Source organism: Trachurus japonicus, chromosome 7, assembly GCF_045865225.1.
Source record: "Trachurus japonicus isolate A0001 chromosome 7, Traja_1.0".
Taxonomy (NCBI): domain Eukaryota; kingdom Metazoa; phylum Chordata; class Actinopteri; order Carangiformes; family Carangidae; genus Trachurus; species Trachurus japonicus.
Genome location: NC_140913.1, coordinates 21,085,305 through 21,111,684, shown reverse-complemented (window position 1 = coordinate 21,111,684; position 26,380 = coordinate 21,085,305). Strand labels below are relative to the sequence as shown.

At 40.1% G+C, this 26,380-nt stretch overlaps 2 protein-coding genes across 5 annotated transcripts; one reads left to right on the top strand and one right to left on the bottom strand.

Annotated features, from left to right (window-relative positions):
* Positions 1–9,592: 9,592 nt before the first annotated feature.
* On the bottom strand, positions 9,593–14,154 carry copz1 (COPI coat complex subunit zeta 1). 2 transcript variants are annotated; one of them, XM_085782039.1, is made up of 9 exons: positions 14,128–14,154; positions 13,578–13,646; positions 12,442–12,523; positions 12,256–12,347; positions 11,425–11,480; positions 11,249–11,326; positions 11,071–11,122; positions 10,944–10,982; positions 9,593–10,240 (listed from the first exon to the last, which is right to left on the bottom strand). In XM_085782039.1, exons 1-9 carry the CDS (start codon positions 14,143–14,145, stop codon positions 10,193–10,195), a joined length of 534 nt encoding a protein of 177 aa, XP_085638165.1. In that variant the 5' UTR covers positions 14,146–14,154; the 3' UTR covers positions 9,593–10,192. The 2 variants fall into 2 exon arrangements, with proteins under 2 accessions (XP_085638165.1, XP_085638164.1); XM_085782038.1 differs by having other exon boundaries at positions 10,034–10,240; positions 10,944–11,122.
* A 6,146-nt stretch (positions 14,155–20,300) lies between these two features.
* Positions 20,301–25,880, top strand: nfe2 (nuclear factor, erythroid 2). 3 transcript variants are annotated; one of them, XM_085782031.1, is made up of 4 exons: positions 20,301–21,170; positions 22,941–23,019; positions 23,108–23,221; positions 24,028–25,880. In XM_085782031.1, exons 2-4 carry the CDS (start codon positions 22,972–22,974, stop codon positions 25,315–25,317), a joined length of 1,452 nt encoding a protein of 483 aa, XP_085638157.1. In that variant the 5' UTR covers positions 20,301–21,170; positions 22,941–22,971; the 3' UTR covers positions 25,318–25,880. The 3 variants fall into 3 exon arrangements, with proteins under 3 accessions (XP_085638157.1, XP_085638158.1, XP_085638159.1); XM_085782032.1 differs by lacking the exon at positions 20,301–21,170 and adding an exon at positions 22,740–22,788 and having other exon boundaries at positions 24,028–25,509; XM_085782033.1 differs by lacking the exon at positions 20,301–21,170 and adding an exon at positions 22,763–22,783 and having other exon boundaries at positions 24,028–25,509.
* Positions 25,881–26,380: the final 500 nt, after the last annotated feature.

Sequence of the window (26,380 nt, the reverse complement as noted above, 5' to 3'; positions counted from 1 at the left end):
TGACCCATATATGATTTTGTATTATACTACTTGCGGACTTGCAAAGAAAAGTTAAAAATTCCGGTCAAAGTAATCCTGATAAAAAAAAAACAGTTTTCAAATCAAATTTGATTTTAGAGCTTGTTAAAACATCTACAACGGAGTAATGGGAACCACACAACAGCCAGTCAGACCTGCATGAAGATGATTTGTTTAAAATGTTGCTGTTATTGTCAAAGTAGGCAATAAAATAGACATAACTGTCTGTGTGGTAATAGCTAATATCTGCATTCTTCAAGCAGTAGGAAAGAATTTCTCCAAGTACACTGCCCCGTCATTCTGCCTGCGAGGGTATTGCCACATCAGTTGTACGTTTGGAGGTGCAGATCATACCCTTTAGCACCTTCCTCTTTGCTATTGACCAGTTCTTTAATTAAAGCATTAAGACAGGCAGGATGAGATCAGCCTGAAGGCTGCTGGGAGTGTGCGTTTCCTCCCATGGGAGACATCCCCTCCCTCTGCAGCCTGATTTACAGCACCCACAGGCCCCTGGCACTTAACAATGGACCTCTTTAAGTGAGGTAGATGGGGAGGAGATCAGAGAGGGGGAGATAACACTCCATCTTCATACACAAAGTGCTGAAATCATCTAGGTTCGAAATCATCTCTGTGAGACAGACTGATCATGGAGCCGGTCCAGAGGTAAAGTGTAGGAGTGCTGCCTTGTGCTCCGTCTGGCTCACTCTATCAGGGAGGGGAGTGCTCTTAAGACTGATAGCCAGCTCTCTACATCCTCACCTCTCCCGTCAGAGGGATAAAAAAATAGGTCCTCCAAACAGAAATTTCCCCAACATCCAGTAAATCTCAACTGACTGAGCATACTGTGGTTCTGTCAACATATGGGTGGTTCAGAGGTTTACAAAAACAAGAGCTCAGCACCAGAAACGTTCTGTCTCCTACAAATGTTTGGATGCCCCCTGATCAAATACATCACAGGCTTACAGCGAATGATTGAAACCCTCCCAACAATAGCTCCAGCTATCTCCCTCTCCCCGAGGTGGAGGAGAGCCTTTTCATCTCAGGCTTTGATTAATAAAGGAATCGCTGGTTGGTTGAAAGCAGCGATCTGCCCCCCCCCTCACCCGAGCATCCATCATGCCCGTGACAGCCCACCTCTCTGTGTTAATTAGCGGTGATATTTAAGCTGTCTGAGGTGTTCCATGGCCGTCAGCGTGGTGGTGCTGCTCATCATTAAAATTTCAATTCATCTGTCTGGGTTACTCCCATTTTCCTGGACACCTAAGTTAACATGTCCTCAAACATTCACTCAGACCACAGTGTCCACGGTAAATGGTGATCAAGACACAACAATAAGTGAGAATATAATGTTGTTTTTTTATATTTTTCCAGAATAGGAGATGTAGAGAGGAAATCTCAAATTAAATACCTTAACTGTGAACATGACCCTGTTGGTGCAATCACCACTTACACACATAGATTTTAATGTTAACCCAACCGTGGCAGCATGACTGTAAAAACATCAATTTGACTTATCACACTCGCTCAATAATTATTTGATATTACATGAAAAAAATTGCCATAAATCTAAAATTCTTGTCAAACAATGAGCAGCGAAAGTGTGAATGCATTACTTATTAATGATTACCAAATATTGTAATATTCCCTAATACTAGGGGATATTATTCAGAACTAAATTATGTATGTAACTGAAGCCTGGTCTACGTTATAACCAAAAGGCATAATGCACCAATATGAGAACTTTACTGGTACGAAATTAAAGAATAGCTCCGTAAGTGACGGGCATCTTAGCAAATGGCAGGCATTTTACACCAGTCTGAGGTGGACAAACGACAAAGGACACACAAATATGTTACACAAAGTCGTTGCATACATAAAAGTAAAAGTAAGTTTTACCAAATCTAGTAAAACATATGGAAGCTAGAGTGGAGACACCTGCCTCACCTAATGTCTCTGATGGGGAATGTTGTGTCATATCATGTTTCAAACGGTCCCATATTCAGATGTCTGCCACTACTTTTCTAATTAGTGTAACTCAACAAGATTAATTAGCCTGTGAATATCATTCCCATTACTCAAAATTGTAACACTGAGGAGAAGAGAGGCGGAGGCCGTCACCCACTGACTGGTAACAGGGGAAAAGTAAAGTTTGGCCTACTTGCATGTTTTGATATATTCAAATCATGAATATTCATACATGGAAATTAACCTCCGGTTAAAAAGAATTTTAGAAAATACGTTGTTTTTTTGCAGTTTGGTTTAATGAGGTGAAGCCCAAAAGATCTGTAAAAGGAAGAGACAAATGGGATAGGAGGTCTGAAGATATGAAGGGAAAAGATAGATTATTAGATTGATCGAAACAGTTTGAATCTGTGACTGATGGTGCTTTTTTTAATGGGTAAGACGTCGACATTTTATTGGAGGAAAAGCCCATAAGAATACGCATAAATAGTAAATGATAAAATAAATATTGGCTGAATTCCATTTAGCTGCTTCAACTTCTTGGCCGTGGTATCGTGCCAACAGTGTCATGGCTGACTGGGACACTTGAGAAGAACTCAGCTACTCTTTATGTTGCCAGTGAGTGACACCTGTGCTCTTCTTGCTATGACAAGGACTCTCACACAGCTTCTGTCTGAATTCCTAATGTACAATACCACACAAGACTACTAAAGCATCTGAAAGTAGGGAGGTTGCTGAGGTCAAAGGAAATGTGTAACTTTATCTCGATCTTAACTCAAACCACTGACATTGATATCTCTTGATTCACACAATCTTCTGCTGCCGCTTCAAAAATGTGCTCACAAAGAGAGAATGGACAGAAAAGGCCCGGAGGCTACGGAGAACAAGGGGCGGGGGGCTTCCTGCTCTGCCATGCACACCTTGGCTAAAGGTCTACGGCATGCAGATGCATTTACAAAGATCAAGTTCAGTTGCCTGGGACCTTGTTGCCAAGATTTATTTGGCCAAAGAGTCATCCACATTCCCCTTGACAGAATGGACACCCCGGCGCCCTGCCGACTGTGTAAAAATCACTTTCCAACAGAGGTGCGTTTAGCCTCGACAGATAAATTAACATGCCTTGGCCTTACGCCACCCTATTAATCTACAGCTTGTTGGGACACGTTTAGACTGCGCTTCTTCTCCAGGGAACAACCCACCAGCTGTGATGTTGGTCCCTGTAAACGCCACTGCACACTTCCTCTAATCTGACATATGTAATAGTCTTTAAAAAGGGGCAACATGCCAGGAGAATGGGTTCTTCAACTTCACTGCTCTCTGATCTTTTATAGTAAGCAGGGCGACACCACTATTAAAGTTTTACTGTATATCGTTTAAAAGGATTCATTATCATTAACTGTGGGATTATACAGGCTTCACATTTGTTGTTGTTACTGCAAACAAATCTACAGACGAGCTAAACTGGATAAATCTTCATCTTGATTTGCTGTTGCTTAAGATACATGAGATTTATTTACATAAATGTCAATATTTGTCTGTTGAATGGATTTCTAGAGAAATCTCTTTATTCTAGATTAAAAAGACTGTTATAATGTGTAGTTTATTCCAGTAAATTGTGGAATAACTTGTAAAGATTAGGCCATTTTTATCCATTCTTAGTGATGTAGCTCAAACACTGAGAGTCCTGTAAAGACTTCTGCTGACTGCTGACCTCAACACCACCACCAAGTCAAAGTTTCCACTTAGCCTGTGAAGTACCCCATTGATTACAGACATTCATGTTGACACTGTACTGTATGCCACCTGCTCTGATGACCCTTCCTTTTCTCTTAATACTGACCTGAGGTTGACATGTCTAGTTTTGAGAGGCATGTCTGAACCACTATTGATTGGACTGCCATCACACTTGGTACAGACGATAATAACTTTTGTGTTCCCCTGACAACGTGAGGATGACTCTCGGTTTGGGATTTAGCCCAAAGCTCTACTGTGTCTGAGTCTCACAGAGCCATAAGCATGACTGTAGACTCCCTTGTTAAGTCGTTATTGACAGTTACAACACAATAAAGGAGACCAGGTGAAAAACATTTCTCTTTTCAGTTTTAGATCGTCAGTCTCATCCACTGCAAAGAGTCCATATTTGGGCTTCAGAGCTACAGGGTGCTCGCTGCTCTGTCGGGAGACAATATTTATGTTCCAGACCAGAAACACACTGAAGGAGTGATGAAAATCTTCTCTAAGATGAGTTTATCAGAACATTAACTTTCAGCAAAGCTTTTTCCATGACCTCAACACTGTTAATAAGTTAAAAGAAGCTTTTACTAATGAAGTCATTTTGCTAGAAGAGAAATAGTCAGAACTGCCTGTTAAAGACATCAGAGCAACAAAGGCCAAGGTTCATAAATAGAACATGATTGCACGGAAAAGCCCTCATTTAAACTGTTAACTCTATACAGGCATATTTGTCTCAACCTCTTCTAACACACCGCCAAACTATCCATCATTCCCCCGAGTTCAGAGGGATCATATCTCTTTGAGATGTAAAACCTGTTTTCTTTCTCTTACATGGCAGATTGTCAGAGGGCACGTTGTGTAACCCCAACTTATCAAGTTCACGAGAAGGTCTTTATGAAATTATGCAATCCCGCTTGAGTCCAGGGCTTTCCCCTGTCTTTGCATTTTCAGACAATTTTCCACTTGAGCAGACGACCTCAAGTGTGAAGTGAAAGAGTAAAGAGAGGGATTTGATATCCAAGGGAAACGGTGCATGAATTCACTGGGGGTTGATAGACGGGGCAGGGGCAGCCATGCTATTTACCCTTAGAGATTTCCATGGGTCAAGGCTGTTACAGGGCCACATTCTCGCTCTTCTTGATCTTGTCGGGATAGACTGTCAGGCTGATGAAGAGATAGGCTGCAGACGGATGATGGTCTTGCACGAACACTGGTGCTGCAGTGCGAGAGAGATACAGTAGGAGTCAGACGCCAAAGTGACTTTGGCAGTTTTCTGCTGCTGCTGATCAGCTATTTGATTTGAGTGATTTACTCAGCCGCTTAGCATCGTCTGACCTCCAAGTCAACCAGAAAACCTGCTGATCATAACAGACAGCTCAGGTAGAAAACCCCAAATCAGATGCAGGGTGGAAGTTCAAGTTTTCCCATCTCTCTCTTTCTCAGTGGCAAAATTGAATTGTCTTTGGCATTAATGGAATATTTTGCATTGCCTTCTAAATCTTTTGGGGTAGATCCCTTGCATTTTTTCATCCTATCACAAATTTCTCTGTTCTTCCTCTGTGCTCCCAGGAAGGTCTCTTCTCCTTTCATGACGTCAGGACTATTATACTCCAGCGCCACCTCCCTTCAGGGATAAGATTTTACGATTGCAACCTGACACCGTTTCTGTGTCCTATAAGCCACAGAGCTGTAACTCACTTCAAAGGCAGGAGGCATCAAATCACAGTGCGCCCATAAATTTACCTGTCAAATCTTGGCCAATGAGAAGCCGGCATTAAATCTCTGCTGTCACGCTGGCGGCCAATGGAAAGACGATGGCTGTAAATCTGTCAGGGTCTGCGTCTGTTAACGGTGTTGTGGTGTGGTTGGGGAATCCACGGGGAGGGAGGGGAGAAAGTGAGAAAGAGTAGATGACAGAGGGAGGAGGGAAACAAACTGAGGGTTCAGAGGTATGCCACAGAAAATGCTTTTCTTTACATTCTTTAGCCCCTGCTACAAAAAAATACACACTTACACACAGTAGTAAAAAGGTGGAGGGAATACCTTGGATTTTTTCCCCCAGCAAAACAAGACTAAACATGGCCAGAAAAAAACACACACACACAGAAGACACATACTGATGGATGCAGTGGGAGTTAAATAACACCAACAGCAAAGCTCATAAAGCTTTACGGCCAGCAGGGCAGTGTCTGATGTTGACTGTCTACAGTGAAAATGACTGATGGCCTTCCTTTACTGCTCTTTTGCATCATTGCTGGACCAAAACTCAGTGTTGACTGTTTGATAACCGCAGTAACCCAGTAACCTCTGACTGTCATGACACAGCACCATCAGTAGCAGCGACAGGCGCCCCGGCTCACACACGGCCCTGCAGGATCACAGAAGGGGTCGTCCAGGGTCCAGTTGAGCCCATCCACTAACCAGATGTGCCCCAGTTGTGCAGCTTCAGGGGATGATGGGAGTTTCCCCTGCGGCACAGCGAGTCTGAGCAACCACGGCCGAGGGTTTTGTTTTGCCATCCGTGCACAAAGAAACACAACACGGCCCGACTGCTTCTCACCAGTACCAGCTTTGACCAGAGAGTATTTTCACATCCAGAGTGCCTGCACTATCACTCTTCTAAAGTATGCTCTCTGTGAAGACTAATGCACTGCACTGGCATAGGAGAACTTTGGGGGAAAACAGCAGAGGGAAAACACATCAGGTAGAATATTTCCTCGATTAACAATGCCCTTGGTGGTGCACTTTCATTATCCTATCAAAGTTGAACATTTTCATGTAATAAATCTTACAGGTATCATAAAATAACTGTTCCTGCAAAGGCAATGCTATTCCAACCCCAAGAAAAAAGCTTTCCCTTAACAAAGCCCACAATTTTTTCACCAACCTGTAACGACATCCAATAAACCAGCCACATTTGTGGTGACATTTTTATCTTACATCAACAAAAAAAATTAAACATTAGCATCAGAATTTACAGTCATCTTATGTCATTACTATGAATACTGTTTTTTTCTCTTCAGTAACATAAACAGTGTGCTGAGTTATGGCAAAGCCAGGCAGGAGTGCAGTGGTGGAGGTGTTGTTTTTGGCAGGCTTTTCCTGAAGCAGCCATGATTCTCTATTCTATGGGAATCCATAAACAGACCCAGAGAGAGCAACTGGGGCCATAAACCACATCAGGCTGCTGAGATGCTGCTGAGGCAAAGGAAGCTGGCCTGGGCCCTTACCATCTTTCCCCTGCATGCATGCATGCACACACACACGCACACACTTTGAGCTGCCTATAATGATCCATATTAAAAAACTATATGTACAATGATTCTGTAGATATGGTGGTTTAGTTTCTTTTGACTGAATTAATGCAGTTTAAGAATGGATAATGGAGGGAATGATTTCCTGTCATATCAGGCTGCTTTCTCTGACATAATGTTAATATCATTATGTTAAATCTTAGTGCCATGTACTGGTTGGAAATGGAGAGCAGTGGAGGTAAAATAGCCCTGTTAATTTTAATACACTGGGTCATTAAACATCATGTGGGTCTTGCCCTTTGTCCTGCTCAGACAATATAATGGCACTTCCTTTAATCTGTTTACTGTATTGGATCCAACATACTGTCATTGTTTTCCCCAGCAATGTTTCTCCTTAGTAGGGCAAGACATTGGATGGGTGCTCAGGCCCATTGACTATGACATAAAGACTCTGTAAGCTTACAGATGATGATAATTTATTGACTCTAATTCACACAGTCCACTCATACACACACACGCACACACACACAAGAGAAAGAGAGCGACTCTTTCGCTGTATGCATCGATCAATTACAAAGCTCTAGCCCACACATCTCTGACAATTTTACTGCATGTTATGTACAGCATGTCAAGCCATGGCGTTTCAAACTGTTATACTCATTCCTGTATAATTAATATAAATTACCTCAGTGGTTTTTTATGGTGGTGCAACTATAATTAGTGGATGAAAGTGAGTCACTGAGCCACCGATGGTGCTGCAGGCTATCTAGATGAAGAGTGAGGGTATGGACAGGCACCCTGGGGGGGAATCTGTTTTAACCCTTATATCTCTGCCTCATCGCGCCCTCTCTGGAATCTCATCTAATCACATTTACTGACATCTACCTCTGCTTACCATGTCCTCTTTAACCTTCATGTCTTCGTGTCTCTTTACACCAGCAAACTGGTGGGATCACAGTGAGCTGGTGTGATAATGAAGTTCATTTATGGTGATTATCTTTCCCTTTCTTGTGGCTCTTTCTCCAGTAAAACACAGAGAAAGTGGCATCAACACAGCCTCCATTCATGCTGTATCTGCAGCCGTAAAGAGCCATAGACTCACAAGGCTGAATGAATGAAACTGGAGCCGTGCCAAGACAATAGGTGGACAGGTCAGAGCCAATAACAGTTTCATTGACTACACAGCTCTGTGTATGTAAAAACATCAACTACACACACACGTCACTTTGTTTTGTTATTATCTATGTCTGTGCAGTAAACGGTGGTTGATACAATATGCAAACAATATTTTAAACATATTTTAAGCATTTATACCTCATTGTCTGGCCTACAAATATTTTTATTTTATGATTGTTATTTGTTGCCAGTGGAAGAGGGACGATATTTCCCACAGGGCAAATAAACAGTATGCATTCTGACATTACTACCAACGTATGTGCTTCTCTCCACAAAGACCTCCAGGTCAAAGATATCTCCACATCACCCACTGTATCTGTTTCACAGTTTGAAGCATTGTGACTTATCTGCTTGTAGATAAGAGAAAGAAAGTGCACCAACTGGAGCAAAAATAATTTTTGACTCTGACCAGCAGACAGGTCACAGCATGCCAAGTACAATCTCACAAGGAAGGAAGGAAAAAAGATTTGTAATAAGATCCATGACCTAATGTGGTTCAAATTAGGCATGGCTCTCTGTCTGTTGCGCAATCAATGCAAATCTCTGCTTGCAAAAAAGGGAAAACCTTCAGTGATCAGCCTGAGAACATGTGGGGGATACCATGCTGGAAGAAACCAGATCTATCATTTCTCCTCCTGTAATATGCATCAGATACCCGCATAATGTAGTGCCTTTTCTCACATTTATTCCTCTAAGGAGTGTATCCCTCATTTGCATTAAAATGAGTGTATGCCGTTAATGTGTGAAGGTGGGGGTCCATACATGGGAGCACACAATTCATGATGCACAGCGCCTCTCTCCAGGCAAGAAATGAATCAAATAAGACTCCATAAAACTTATTTGCATGTGACAGTACAATGTAAGCGCCTGATCATAGCTGCATGAAGAGGTCTCCTCCCCTTTCTGTCTTTAGTGTCGGTTGTAGGCTATTGTGCATCTTCACCTCTGCACTTTGCTGGAGACACCAGGAGATGGAGCCCTTGTTCTAGTGACACTGGCTTTTGCTCCAGTCCTAAGGAACAAAGAGCTAGGCAAGTCTGAGCTAAGTAAACAGTAGATCTAAGGGCGCACTCACACTAGGCAATCGTACTGTGCCCAAGCACGTTTGCCCCCCAAAGTCCGGATTCTATTCTATGGCTATTGTGAGTGCAAGTGTACCGTGCTTGAGTAGGGTGCACTTCCCTGGCACGGCACGGTTGGAAGAGGTGTGCTTGAGCACGGTACAATTGCACTTCGGGTTCGTTCTCCATCACGTTTTCTGCAACCGCGTGTCACTTAACATTCGTGCTTCTGCACGGTACGGAACAACTGGCCCTAGTGTGAGTGCACCCTTAGAAACCTGCTCAATTTGCAGATTTTAAAAATGCTGTGTGTGTGTGTGTGTGTTCAAAGATTAAGAAGAATCCGGTGTTCAACACACGAGGTAGTATGGAGGCATGGAGCAGATGTTCGCATTCCCGTAACAACAAACAATTTTATTTGGCGACAGAATGCAAAAAAACCCCTCTGTGATCAGTGGTATAATTACAGTACTAGTCGTACACTTTTTCTAATCATAATGGTCATATACATGAAGTGAAAGAGATAGTGACTGAATACTTAGTACAGTAATCTGAAGCAGTCGCCAAACTGAATGAAATTCTTGTTCCTGGAGACACATGGAATGTTGTGGCAGGCTAAGATGAGGTTTATCGATGTTTTATGGAGTAATAGATCTGGTCAATAAACACCTTGATCCTGTAATTCAAAAAACAAACATACATAGGAAAACAGGCCAACCCTGACACTGGAATGTACACCATATCTCATCCTTAGGATTAAGCCATACAATGCACGCCTGCACAAACAGAAAAAAAAAAAATAACAGGGAAGTGAAACTTTTATCAAGCAGTAGTCCCAGGAGTGCGACTGGATCTGCCAGTGGTACTCCTCACAGCTTTGATTGAGGAAGTTGAACTCGGAGGAAAAGGAATATGTGGATCAGTGCCATGAAGACTGGGCTGAACAGCGGCTCACTGACAGACTGGTGGGTGGCTAGGCAGGAGTGACTATCGTAGGAGCGACCACTTGATCTGTTCTTTGGCAGACTGAAGAACCTGTGGAGGAAAACAAGCTTAGACCAAGTGGAACATCCCAAATTACAAAATTTTAACTGTAAGTAACACGAGACAAACCAGGAGGAGAAAAAGCATCAATAAAATAAAACGAAATATATATACGTGTATATATATATATATATATATATATATATATACACACGTATACAAGTTGCATCTTGTTGATGAGATAGAGGAATGGAAAAAGTTGCATATGCCCATTACAAAAAAGAAGAGGAAATGAGGAACTAGTGATGGAAATGGGGAAAAAATATGATCTAATTAATCATCTTAATTCATTGAATGAAGGCTGAAGCATAACCATAAAGCATGGGGATTGGGAACAGCCATTAATCTCAGCCAGAGGAGGGATGGTGGTAGCCAGTCTCAGGCCTCTTAAATGACAACATTAATCACAACAGCTCAATCACACAGACAGACTCATGTTAGAAGTTAAGCGCAGGAACCACTGTTGGCTACATACCACCTTACCGCAAAAATAATTAGTAATCATGTACACCGTCATGTGTGTAAGAGGATGCAATATATGACAACCCAGAGGCAAGTGACAAAGTGTGGGTGGAGGGGAATGATGCCATAACAACGACCTTGTATTTACAGGTTCTGAAGTAATTTCAATAAACTAATGGAGCTTTTAAACTTTATAGTAGAGAGAAGATCAAGGCGGGGATGTTTTTCTCACCTGGGTGACTGTCTGCTCTGTCAAAGGCACATCATCCCCCTGCAGGAACAATAACGGTATGTTTATAGCTGACATAAGCAACACTAAACTTTGCTGAATATTTCTGAGGAGAGGAGGAGAGGCTTACCCTGAGGGCCACGCGGTGCACAACTTGTTGTGGGTCACTCTCTAGGATCACCCTGCAGGAGGCAGCAAAGAGACAAAACCAACAGTTTGTCATACAAAAGAAAAAGGCTGCACTGACAGTGTAGAAGTCACCTCTTGTTAAAACGACTAAAGTTTTAAGCGGCTGGGTTCTTACTTACCCTCCATCCACGATCTCATCCACAGCCAAGAAGAGCCCCTCCATATTCTCCAACAAAGCCCTTCTCTCAACATTTTTTCTATGGAAAAAGACAAAAATATACATAAAGCCTAATTCAACAGACACAGATAGAAAAATAATATTTGCTTTAAATAAATAACAGCTGCCAACACATACCTCAGCATCTGACTAAGCGAGTCGAAAAGGCAATTTAGAACAGCCATGAGCATTAGCTGTTGAGAACAAAACAATATATGTGAATCTGTTCTTTTTTTAATGGGATCACAATTTTAACCAGGAAAAAAAATATACATTTCCTGAATTCAAGGCTCTTATAAAACATAAACAGAGATGTGCACCTTTCTTGAATGATGAAATGTTTGTATTGTTATGTCAATTTTTTTATTTTATTTTATTTTTTATTATTATTGTTATGTCAGTTGTTTTTATAATTGTTGTGCACCAGTTCAGCCTCTTGGCCAGGTCGCCCACGGAAAAGAGAGATCTAATCTCAAGGGAAATCCTGGTTAAATAAATAAATAAATAAATAAATACAAGAGGTAAGTATAACTTTTTATGGTGTGTTCACAAATTTTTTCAATAGGAAGGCACACAATGTCTTTCAATTTCTGATCGTTGTTGTGCAATGTAACTACAGACGACAACGGGGAGAAAAAAAGAATAGCGACATGTGGAAGTACAAATGATCCGTGCATCAAATTAAGAAGAAAATGCTCAGCAGGTCACATAATCAGTTTTAAAAACAAGTTTCACTTGCTAAAAAAAAAAATCACAAAATAAACACAAATTACTGCAAATCATTCACTACAGACTGTCAAATGTTTATGTAGAGGTGTAAAATAAAACCTAATAAGAGACAGATGAGACTGTACAAGCATCTAAGTGTTTTACTACTTTGAAATCTCATATTGCACAAGGCTAAATATCATTGCTAAAAAAGTTTGTCTGGTCTCCTATGACTGATTAAAGTTCTTAAATTAAACTTACCTCATTTTCATGGGAACTTCCAATTACATAGAAGAAGAGGTCTATGTTGCTCTTGTAGACGACAGTGAGGCCCTCAAGTAACGCTATCTCACCTAAGGGAGCACAAAAAGTAAACAACCATACAGTGTTTTCATACATGTGCTATGTGAAGAACAGTGACTGTATTAAACATAATGAATATCTTACTGTCTGTCCTGTGTGTTTTGTTGAATATGTTCTTCTCAAAAGCCTTCTGCTCCTTCACTGTCGGGTATGTGTCATCATAATACTGCAAATACATTGAATTCAAAGATGTTATCATAGGGTTAGGGTTTGAATGGACCTAAGAACCCACATAACACTTTAATTTGTTTAATTTTCTATTAAAATATAAAGCTGCTGATATTCTGTATTTCCTCTTTATTGTTCAAAAACCAAACAGAGCAAACAGATCAAAATCAACAGTGTGTTATTCAGACCCAAGTACATTCCTTCCAAGTGACAAAATAAATATATTGGGAGTAGGTGATAGAAATGTGGTTTTATTTAATTAATCTTAAAGGCTTAATTATTGCCTAATCCATCTGGGCAGTATTTTGGCAAACAATATTCAGTCAGGAGGAGCAAGTGATGCATTTGTTGGTAAATATTTTCAGCAGCAAATTTGCTGCTATATGAATATTACTTAATGACGAGAACGTCATCATAATGTTCATCATAATAAAGGATCATGTGGTCCAGAGAAATAGTGGCTTTTAGGTGTGTCTGTATAAAGGTAATAGTTTTGGACAACAATGAGCTCTACTGGCAGTGGTGAATACGATGGACTAGGCTTTGAATACTTAGGTTATACTTAGTAGGATCAATTAATTGCTGATTTTAATCTTTTAGTTTTATTTCATTTTAGTGATTTGTCGACAATATGAAAAATATGGACCCTTGAGACAGGGATGACCCTGTCCAACAAGCATATTTGCCTTAGTTTATGCCACTCTTCACTAATATACTGTATAGTGAATGAAAATACATGGCTCCGTCACACTAATAATAAACAAGTTTTGTTTGGCAACACAAAGCATACAGTATATCAAAGAATATCCTTAATAACACATACATATCCAGCCAACATAAGTTACTTATTAATCAGAAGAATTATGTCTGCCCTCAATTATGATCGTAAAATTGTAATTATTACTCAGTTCATCATTGGTCCCGCAAATGGATTATGCTGGGGAGAAAAAACTTCCCCGCGGTTAAACGTAAATGAGAGGGCCAGTGAGCAAATGTTGGAGAAAACTTTAACCACTGAGGATAATTTTATTGCACAATAGCTTAAATCATACCTTGGCATACAGCCTGTCTCCATCGTTGTCGAGAATCAGAACTGCTTTCACCGTGTATAAGGATGGTTCCTGTGAAGACACCAAACAAACGCACTTTGTTTAATTCACACCAGAGTCGTATAATAACGCCAGGTTAAGTGAAGTGGCTGCAGTCAACAAACAGTGGTCAGAAGCGAAAGATTGGCCAGTTAAAAAAAAGAAAAAAAGAAACTACGACGGGCGCAGACACCAAATGAATGAAACAAATACAGTCAAATCGGTCTGCAACAATGTGAACAGTATTTGAAACAATTAGTATTTGAGACAATTAGTCAGACAAGTAGTCGAGAAGTCAAAGGGAAGACATGACACTTCCACATCACCGATAAACGTATACAAGCTAACCGATGCTAGCAGGTTAGCCGACACAGCCAACACCAGTTAAACCGACAGTAAACTACCACTTTTCGAGAGACAAGTCTAAACAAACATTTTGTGTGACACACTTATAGACGAAACACGGAATCATGATACGTACACTGTGTAAAGTAAGTACAAGAATGAATATTACCAGTATGGGAGAATCCATCTTGTTTCTCGTTAGCAGACCAGCTAGCAGGCTATGTGTAGCCGACGTCATACTACAGTAAACGAGGCTCTCCCATTGGCTGACAGTCTCTCTCCTGACGCGTCATGCGTAGAGGGCAAAGGGCAGTTTCCTGAAGGGAGGGGAGCCAGGGGAGAATACATTTAATGAATACATTTAATGTAGGCTACCGTGTGTTATTGACATCTGATCCACACTCGACTTCTCTAAAAGTAATAGGCTACAAGCTTGTACAGCAGTAAGGCAAATAAAACGTTGTTTTGTGAATGCTAGAGAGGAGAGGAGATGAGTGGAGTGTGAACAAATAAAGTGGGGATCAATGTTTTTTCAAGTAACCATGTTTACACTGAAAGAGCCTACATCAAAAAAGAGGGAATACATGTAGGCTACTGTGAAACACGGCTGCATCCAGGTGTTTATTATGGAACGTACAAAACTTTCTTCAGATGCTTTTTTATGTAGGCTACTGTCAGCATGTTAGACAAATAACTTTTCATAAACACTTGTCCTACTTAATGTGGCTTCACTGCCTTCTTAACCACTAAATAAAGTTGTTTTTAGAACTAAGAGGTGAAAGTGATCCACTGACACACTACTAGGGCTAATACACTGACACATACAATCGAGGGCCCAAATTTACAAGCTAAGCCTTTAACTATAGTAACATTTCAGCTATCAAGTAGCACTCATCAGCTCATTTACTTACAAATAAAAGGGGCATTGTGTAGAAAAACTGAAGTCAGTTACAAGTAAATATCCAACAGCACTTGTATGCATTTTGCAGAATGACACATTTCAAAATAATATATCGGTGGGGTGACATCAGCTAAATTGAGCCACCAGGTAAAATGAGCCATTTAAGGTTTGAGCCTCCTAGCTCTTTAAATTTTAACAGGCAATGGCTGCAAATTATTTCAAATTGTTGCTACAACTGTACTTGACAAAAAACTATTGATTCTAGTGGTCTTTGGTTGTTGTTGTGGGTGGGACAATGCTTTATATCCAGCCTGCTGATGAGAAGTGTGAGAAGTGGCCTGGCAGACAATTTTTTTTTCAAACTGATAAGGTTGATAACTCAGTAAAAACAGATATACAATAAAAAATGTGATTTATAATACATATTGTGATTCCCCTCATCGGATAGAATGCAAAATTCTTGCTAAGCTAACTTATTTTTAATTCAAATGCATTTTTTGTGGGCATTTCAGCTAAGCTTGTGCACACACAAACACACAGACACGCATGCACGCACACTAACACCACAAATACACACACACAAGTTCCAAAATTGTCATGATGTTATTCTAGTGTTCTATTCATTCTTAATGTTTCAATGTTATTGTTCATGAATTCAAATGTAATATAATAATATTATATATGTGGATTGATTTATCAGAAATTATGTTTTGATTCCTCTGGTGGCCCTATGCTGCATGTCATTCCCCCTCTCTGTCTCTCTACAGCTGCCCTATCGCTTAAAGGCCTAAAAACCCCAAACTAAACTTTAAGGGAAAAGAAGAAGAAGAAATGACTGTGTTTTGCTTCAGTGGCTCATTGTGGCTCGTTTCACCTGAACAGGTGGCCCATTTTACCTGAACAATGCTCATCTCAAAAATGTTGGACAACTGATGTTTCAAAAGATAGGACTTGAACAATTATATTTAATTAGCCTATGTCAATTCAGCAAAAATATATTAAAAACAGTCAATATGAACTACAAAAAAACAAGTCAGTGTCACACAGTGCTTTTTTTAGTTTCCTAAGCGATTTACCAAAAAGTGGCTCAATTTACCTGATGTCACCTCAGTGCATTAATGTATGAATTTAACATTCTAGAGGTGAGGATAATCTAAATCCTTTTGTATTGCTGAGTGGTTTAATTTATAATACATCTTAATTCATTTGTGGGTTAAATTTGTTCTAATAAACTGAATCTGCAAAAATATGTATCATCTTGAAAATGAATGTGAAGTAAAGAGTAGCCTACAGTACTCGCCTCTGAAGTAGACACATGGACAAGCATAAAATGAAACACCTAAGTTCAAATACTTAAAGCAGAAGTAAGCAATCCGGTCATTTTGGCTAACTTCTTGTCAGCCGATGGAGTTAGCAGCCCCCGCCCTTGTCATGGATCTATTGGTCCTCGTCCCTACGTCACCACATTCACGCGCATCCCTTGGCTGCACACACAGCCCTTTATGGCGTTCTCTCTCCTCATTGGATAAAAGTTGTAGGATACAAGGAAGTATACAAGAAGTTTTCTCCTCGGCTTACAGCAGAGCAGAGTGACTGACAGACCCGTGTTTCGGACCAAACACCCTATGTAAGTGATTGCTGTCGGAAGATATAACTATTTAAGACTTATATTAACACAAATATTCCGCTTACTTCTGCTTTAAACAAATTTGTATCTTACTACAGTACTTGAATACTATTCATATATATATTTTCCACCACTACAACTTTCCCCAACCACAGCAGCTAGGCTATCAAAAAAGGAATTGGGTGGGGGATATTGTTTGCAGTACTGATTGTTAAATCCCAGTAGGCCTACTGAGGTTCAGAGTTCAATACTTGATTAGATCCTTATTATGAAATATGATAAGTTTCATGAATTAAGTGGTCGCTGCTTTTTGCAGGACTGGTATTGTTAGAAACAATCTCTCATTTACCAGCCCTTTTAGCTTGCTCACACTCATCAACATCTTTTTTCAGGATCCTCCTACATTTAACCAACTCCAATTATCTTAGTTCCCACTTCTGGGAAGCATTTGGAAACCCAGGCTGATGGGGATTTCCCTCTATCTCACTCCATAGATGACATCAGAATTTGACCTTACTGTAAAATATGGTTGAGCTTGAGTTTCAAATAATACGGAAATACACACAGTTTGGAAAGCAAATGGTGTAGGCTACAGCCATTATTTAACTGCAAAACGGTCAAAAGAAACAAACTATTATGACACGCATTCATAACAGTGCGGCAAGAAACCATGAAATGTTGCAATACTACGCTATCCTTACACAATTCAGCCACTACAATTTCAAAATGACCCTGACTAGGGAGGAAACAGTGCACTGCCTTGAACTAGCGCACAGATAGGCCTACAGTAAGGTTGATAAACATAAAGGTGTCACTGTCATCGTGCCATGTTGTCTGTGAAGTCAGACATAGTCATGCCTTCATTATAATTTTGTTAAGTGATGATGACTGGCAGAGTTAGTAGTGGGGTTGAATGAAAGTTAAATGATGAATCAACAAATATTATAAAAGAACATACAAAAAGTGGCCTAACAGTCCTACACTGTGACTTTGCTTGATTGTACAGGCTTAAAAATGGAACCAAAATATGTGTAAAAATGTAAAGCACCTATAGCTATGTCATAGTTGAAAAACCTGCAAAAAGAACTTAAGAGTTAAGTAGGTTATAAATCGACTTGTTTGTAAAATCTTAAAAAGCATGATGTGATCGAACTGTTAAAGAGGCTGATAATGTCACTTACACAGAACATCCCCTGATCAAGTTCAATGAAATATCTAGGCCTACATCATTAAATTAGTCTATCACTCACGACAAAGCAGAAATTAAAAACATAATACATAGAGAGGATGTAGTAGTGTGACATTATGGGTTGCTATACCCTCTCCTCAGTTAATGCCAGCAGCAACCACAGCAGTTAGCAGTTCCCTTCCTAAGAACCAAGTGGTCCTTTTATCAGCATTAAGCAGAGCTTCCGCCAGTCAACATCCTCCTTTCCCTGCCTTCCCTCTCCGTGTCTGTATTACTATAATAAGCAGCCTTGACATAGGCCTCCAGTAATTGCATGTTTAAAATTGCCATTGCACGATGTATGTAACCTACAAATATCTATGCACACAAACATTTAAAGACATTAAAACAATAGATAGTAAATAACTAATTTTCTTATCTGCAACCCCATTTTCCAATACAAGTCATATAATATGTTAATGTAAAGCTAAATATACCCTAATTATGAAATTAAATTTTGTTGTTGCATAACTTTATCCTTATCTAAACATCTTGAGATAAGCACAGCCCATATTGTGACATTCAGAAGAATGATGCTGCATCTTCAGGTTCCTCATTTGTGCTTTTTCAGGTAGTGATAATCTGTGACCATCATGACAGCCGTTTTCAAGAACAACCATAGAGAGGTTATCTTCGGATCAAATGTCTATCTACTTACCATTGCTCTCACCCCTGATCTAGATAGTTTCGTGTGAAACGAATGAAAAGAAGTTCAATTCAGTTCAGTTCAAATTGACATTTTTATGTTCTCTCAACTTGCATTGTTTTTCTTCAATGTTACATGTACAATTGACAGACAAGTAAAACATGCTTAATTTTCATGTTTAGAAATCAAGATGGTTAATAATTAATGCGAATAAAAAATCATACTACATCTGCACTCTATTTTTTTTTCCTTTCCCAGAAACTCACTCCAAAAATATTCCCTTTTTGATACCACAACCCAAAGCACACACTCATTTTGTTTAGTAGTGAGGTGGTTTTTCCGCTCAAGTCTGATACAGCCTTCTGGATGTTAAGACAAAACCAAAATGCCACATTCCACTATCCTTAATGAACAAATTAAATACAGTGGAAACACCAGGATACAGAGAGGAGCAGGGAAACAAAAACCGTTAACCATTAAATTCAGATTTCATTGAACACTCTGTAGTAAAATAAAATGTCCAAGAACCAGTGAGTCAACTGTGTGCAGGTCCCACCCAGCATGTTGGGTCTATTTTTGAAGTCCAGTTGTTTGTGGCACTGAGGTGCACAATAAATAAAGGGTGACAGTCCAGAGAAGTTGAAGCAAGCTGGAAAGCAGAGATGTCAAAGACTAATTGAAGCAAATAAACACAAACAGGGAACGTGGGCGTTGACCTGGGAACTGTGTCCAGATTCAAAACCACTGTGGTCGCAGTAATAACAGGGTGCTCTTTGGCATGCCGAGGCGGTGGTTGAGTCAGGGGCTGGGTGCTAGGAACTTGGGTTGGGAAGTCCCTTCTTTGATTCCTGGTAGACATTCACCTTTCTTGACTCTGTCAGCCACCTACTTTTTCCATCTTAGAACAATGACAGAGAAAACATTGCGATTTATGTCTCAGTGGGATGTGATATTGGATTCAGCCAGACAAAACCTTCCATGTTCTCATGGCTTTGAATATCTACTGCCTTACTGAAAGTCTCAACTCCCACAATTTATGTTTATCTCACAGTGAAACATCAGGTCAGCATACAGAGCAAACATTTACAATATGTCCCTCAAACTTTTTCATTTATCCTTTCACTCCCTGTTCTTTGATAATTAACAAAGTGTAACAATGGAGTTAGTCAAGACAAATATATTACACAGAGATATGAGTGAAAATGGTGAACATGTTCAAGTGTGTAGTCTATATTCTAAATGTAGAATATTTGTGAAAGTGTGAGTTTATTTGTGCACCTTTTCCTGGAGTTTTCTGTGACTTGCAAATATATTTTTGTTACATGCTAATTCACCCACTGCAACTTACGGAAAGTGATTGTGTCATCTGCTCTTGGCTTTGCATTTCTAGAGAAAACTAAATTCCACAGAGTCTGTGCTTGTTTAAATACGTAACATACACATGTTACACAGTGCAGTCGTCTTATATACAAATAACAGCAAATGTTTCACTTTTCAGAAAACGGCCCACAGGATTTTACATAGAGACACCTTAACATGTTTGTACCTGCTTATCTGACTTTGCAGAGGTTATCTCAACATATGTTGTACCAACAGAAGGTCAGTCAACATACATACATTTCAATATGTCCATTTAGCGATTTGGTTTCACCAGTATTTTGAAATGAAATCTACCCACTCTGCTGTAATGTACAGAGTAAGAGGTCATTTACAGAACATGAAAGGCCTTGAATATTTCATGTGATGTGGATTGGTTACAAAATCATCTCTGTCACTGTGGGACAGATATACTGTCAACTCACAGAGTGTATAAAAATAAACACTTATTGCTGTACGAAACAATAAATTAGCACTACCACTACTACTACTACTACCACTATCGTGAAAGCTGTTGCACAATGAGGCAGTTCTACCTAACACATAGCCTTTGTGAGTTCCCTGTTCACAGTGTTTCAGATCAGGGCAATGAGGGGATTTTTTGTGAAGGATTTTAATGGTCACTTGCTATGTAAGACACGCTCCCCTCATTCTCCCCCTGCTCCTCTCGCTCCCTTGGTGGTTGCTCTGCCAGATAGAGGAACAATGTAGTCTTTCTTACCTGGCGGAGGGTGTACATTCCATTTCTACTAAACTAAGTCTCAATCCAGCCTCCAACCCACCCCTGCTTGAACAGGGCCCTCACCGCAACGCCGGCTCTGACTCCAGGTGCTCCAGTCCACATCACACTCCTCATACCTTTCGTTTGGGAGGATTTGAAAGGACACCGTTCTTGTACGGTTTGGCCAGGACAGGAACAACCATCCGGCTTGTTTTCACTCAGTTTTAGTTCTCTAACCCGATCGTTTTACGTGTATTGATGTTTCATAATTGGAATCAAAATTGGTTTCAGTCTTTTTCTCTGGATTTGTAAACAGCTATCTACTTCACAGTAGACAGACAAAACGATTGCCATGGTGTATGCCAAACTGTTGGTTTGTGGTTTGTCATGTGGGCAAAAGGGAAATTTGGAGGTTGGGGTGCAAGTGTGCTATTAAGGATGCAAGAGTGCAAAAAACTGTGGTGTGGGTGCTTTACAGGAAGATTGCGTTTGTCTGCACAGAGCCATCCCATTTATGCCGGTGACTGTATGAGTAGCTGAACAGAGAGAGAGAGACAGCTGAATAAGATATAGAGCAAGAGGACTCGCCTGTTGTGAACTGTTAAAAGTAACATATTTGAGAAGAGAATTTCATTTTTCTCTTACCGTCGGGATTGTTTTATTTGTTTTTTTTTACTAATTACCCGTTGAAGACGCAGAGAATGTTGCTCAGGTATGTTTACTCATCTTACTTCCAGTCATTTGTCCAATGTTTTCTCTTTCTATTATAAGACTACATGCTGAGAGGTTACAACTTTACTTTACGGTTACTACTACTGTATCCATAAAAGAACTTAGTATATAATAGTACTCAGATACCATGACATTACACATCCACATGTACCAAAGTGAAAGTATTGAACAATTAAATTGTATTGTTGTTTAGTCGTTAAATTAAGTTAATCTTTAAGTGAGGCTTTGATATGCAACTTATATGCCTTATGCATTAATACAGATTCCCTATGTTTTTCTGCAAATAGGTTTCCACAAATTAAATGAAATATAATCTTTCTGACCTAATTTTATTCACTGCTTTATCAAGTTTTTTATTTTTCATTTCACTAAATGAACTGGTGAATAGAATTTTTCATTTTGACAGTGAATTATGATTCCTTACAGTAAAGGAAACAGCTGTTAAAAAGAAAAGAAAAAAAAACTTACCACCAACCTGACACCAGTTGTAACAGGATATTATAGTTATAGCCACATGTTTCAGAACATTTAAATATTATAACTATACTAAAAGCGGCACGTGATAGCACATAGCTTTTTAATAAAGTAATAATTAATATTGCAGATTTAATGCCGACAACTGATTTTGCAGTTTAGAAATTTAAAGTTTAGTTAAAAATTGTATAATAAATATCACCCGTGGAAACATTACATGGGTGACACTTGAAAACTATATTAGAACTAACCAATTGCGATTGCAATTATTTTTTCTTCTCAAATCTTAAACAGTTTAGTTGATGCAGGCCATTGTCTTCAGAGGCTACACCCATTGAGTTTAACTGTAATCTGTGACACCTCTGGGACACAGCCTGTTGTTGGTGACTTATATCTTTTTTAAATCGTTTTTTTGTAAAACATGAAATTATATCATTACGGTCAGTGGGTCATCCTCATCCAATAAAAAAATGTTAAATTAACACAGTATTAAGAATAACAAACAAATTATTTAAGTGACTTGTCCACTGTCATGGTTGACAATACAATTTATTTGTTATTTTATTTAACACAAATGAACACTGTTACATAAGGGACGTAACAGAAATCAGGGTATGGAGCATCACTGGCGCTAATTTTGTCATCTCTGGGTAGAATTGTGGTTAAAACAACTAAAAAAAACAGCTGTTAAAAAAACACACCCTATAAATTAAATATATACAGCTACATGATACATACTGCTACAGTATATGGGTTTGTGACCTTCAGTGTTCACATCCCTCTCTCTGCCGTCATTTGACATGTTTCATACCGAAAACTTTGAATTCTGGGTGTGTTCTGTGCTAATACAATCCATGATGTTCCAAGACTGCAGGTCTTGAAAACTGGACCTATGCTAGCAATACACCAAGGTTCCCAAAGCAGTCACCAGGCCCCAGTCTGTCTTGTAGAGCATGCTGTTTCCCCGTAGATTGTCTTATCAGGGGTTGGCATAGCTGCACCCCGGGACAGCTGATGGGAGGAGTCAACTCAACTGAACTGAATCCTTCATACGCTCCAAAAAGACACAACACCCAAACAGTCATTTATTTAGCACCAGCAGCTCTTCAGATATGTAATGTATTGTATGTATTACACGTGTTTCAAGGCATGCTGTGACGAAAAGATACTTTGATTAGTATAATGTTCTTTATTGTTTATACTTCTTCTTTCTTGTATTATTCAAAGTGTAGAGGCTGCATAGTTAATATATCTCACTATTTTCTGTCTCTACCAGGTTGATCATTTGTAGTGAGAGCCTGTCCTGAATGTGTTCTACGGCCAATTATGTTCTCCCACTGAGGAGAACCTGTGAGGTAGGTCTGTTTATTAAGAAGGAAACATATATAACATACAATCAAGCCTAGAAGAGACGTATGAATTAGTTTCATTTTCTTTTCCTAGGTATTAGCTACTCCAGGCAGGCTGTGTGGAGGAGTGTCCATGCCGACTAATTTCCCTGGAGACACAGAGATAGATGTGGCTTGGCAGGAGCTGATGGCCATCTCAGAGCTGCAGGTAACTCTAAAGCACTGACACACTGAGGGCACTGTAAAAGTCTGACTTTTTTTATTGCAAAATATTACCATATACATTACCCATTTTATGCCAGATATAGCTACCATTCAGTGTATGTTATTCCAACTCCCCATGGTGCATAATCATGGAGGTACAGGTTGTATTGTATCTGATAAATTCACATAAGGTGAACAAAATGTATATATTTTTTCCCTTTCTGGGCTCTGACCTCACTAATATGTTTAGCATCTATTACAGACAGTACAGGTTTGGCTAATCTGACCATATTTAATCAGTTTGTCAAATGTGTTATTTTTTTCTTCTTTTTTAAATGCTGAACATAAGCTACAAGATTCACCCATTAAAAATGTGGTTCATAACTAACTGAATATTATTGGTTAATTCCAGTGGAATGATACATTTTAATCAATTTTCATGTGATGGCTACTGTTGAAAAACGAATACTCAGGTGATATGGGCAACAATGGTCTATTTGACTGATGGCAGGATGAAGAGATTGTGAAAGGGGGCAAACGCTGTATGTTGCTAGCAGCCCCCCTGCACTGCACAATAGCCATCTGTTTCCAGGTGAAACCTGATCACATCTATGAGCCCTTCATAGGCTCAGGGTGGCAGGCTGAAGTGGGGGCAAACTGTGCTCTATAGCAAAGCAGAAGAATTGTGAAAAATACTCTAATTAACTTGGTACTCTGGAGAATTTAATTTGTCTTTAACCATTCTGTATCTGTTGTAGCCTATATGCCTGCCAATCACATCTAGGTGAGTCCTTATTGTTATCGTTACAGGAGTTTGAAGTCCCTCGAGAAGGCTCCTATGAAACAGCACAGTACCAAACCATGGAGCCCATGGTCCATGTGGGAGGGTATGGGATGGCTCAGTCTCACTCTGAGCATCCTCCTGCTACCTGTGAGCTCAGCACTGCTGACACTTACAATGGATGTTACCCTGAAGAGGTGCCCGCCTGTCATCGTCCGGGAAGCAACGCAGAGGCAATGTACGGACACTCTGGGTCTCAGCTCAGTCAAAGAATGCCCCCCATCTCCTCCCAGACGCAGCCCCCTCTCATGGCTCTTAGGGAGCAGATGAACATGTCAGGTAGCAGTCAAGGGCACAGGAGAGCCAATGCTTGTTCCTCTCAGGGTCTAAATCGGCACATGCTGTGGACTACGCACGGACAAATCTCACACGTTCGCTCAGCTGAGGATCTGGAATCAGACTCTGGTTTGTCTCTGGGCTCTAGTCCACCACTGGCCTCTCCAGATAATCCTGTTGGTGGTGCACCAGGTTACCAGGGAGTAGACATGAGCATGACATACAGTGATGGTGAACCAGACAGCATGACTGAGCATGCCAGAAGAGCCCACATCCATTACTCAATGGACTATGAGAGTCAGTCTCAATCATATTTACACTCAGGTGCACATTCATCTTATTTTTCTCCCCAACCCACTTTATCTCACGCACAACCAAATGCTCTGACTGCACGATCAGTGAAACCACAGGGCCAGGCTGCTGCTTTGAATGACATGTACAATGACTCTGGGGTGTCCAGCAGAGGGAGCTCACAGCACAACATGTACACAAAACCACAGGCCGGCACCTCCACATCTGCTAGTCTGACCAGAGATGAGCGTCGGGCAGTGGCTTTGAAGATTCCCTTCCCCATGGAAAAGATTATCAATCTCCCTGTAGATGACTTCAATGAGCTTCTGACACAATATACTCTGACAGATAGTCAACTAGCACTGGTAAGGGACATTAGGAGGAGAGGGAAGAACAAGGTGGCAGCTCAGAACTGCAGGAAGAGGAAGCTCGAGAGCATAATTCACCTCGAACGAGAACTGGGCCAGCTGCAGACCCAGAGAGAACATCTGGCACAGGAAAGGCTCGAGTTCCAACGCAGCTTGTCGTTCATCAAACATCGCCTTACAGATCTATATTCAGAAGTATTTTCTCACCTAAGAGATGAAGATGGACAGCCATACTCAATAGATGAATACACCCTGCAACAGACACCTGATGGGAAAATTTATTTGGTACCTCACACAGCTATGCAAAAGAGAGAACAATGCTGAAGAACTGGGGACATTCATGTCTTTAGAGTTATTGCAGAACATGTTCTGCCTGCCTGACTGTGCCAACTGAAGTTCACCTGGTTCTGCCTGCATATGTACACACATCATGCACTAATGGGCATTTTACATGTTACCAGAATTGAGTAGAACCACACCAGAGTACTTTGTAAAAAAAAATACTTTATTTTAAAAACAGTAAAAAAAGTAAAAAAGGGATGAGTCTTCTGCACCAGCATCATTTTTCCATGTAAACCTGTGAGGCAGAGAAACACAATCAGGTTAAACTGAAATAGAAAGAAGAAAAAAAAAGTGGCTGGACACTTTATTGTTCTGTACCTGATTTGATTGAAGCCATTGTCATAGAAATGAAGACAGGTTTTTGGAGACCATTGTGTAGAGTTGCCTAGAAAGCAGAAATACCAAATAAGTAAAAAGCAATCTTTCAAATAACTGTTTTATTTAACAGCATGCATTCTGTTGTAAGACCTCTGTGCACAATTAAGAGGCCAATTTTACCAGTCAAAAGGTGTAAGTCATAATAAAAACTTGTTTGCACAAAGAAATGTTACGTCATTATTGGGCAACACAACTTTCTACCAGCTACATGACAAAAGCAAGATATACACTATCAGTAGTTGAGAAGTCTGGTCTTACCTACAGACAGCATTTAAGCCTTTTGGTAGCTGCTGCCTGCTAGCCTCAGGCCTCTGTTCTCACTCTCCCCTGCTTCAATGATCCTGGCGATGGTTTTGCTACTGCTCTCCCTCAGCTGGCTTCCATGGCTAGCCTCAAAGACTTTGCATGTAAGCTAGCATCCTCCAGAAGATCTTTGCAGACCTCAGGGTAGAGTCTTTACCAAGTGATGGGCTCTTTTTGATGACTGCATTTGCACACCTTCTCATTCCCCTTTATGATGACTGCATTTGCACACCTTCTCATTCCTCTTTATGATGACTGCATTTGCACACCTTCTCATTCCTCACCATTGCATTTCATATTGAGATTTTAAGTGCATTGATTCATGAAGTACCATATGTGATGACTAGTGTAGGATTTCTTGCAA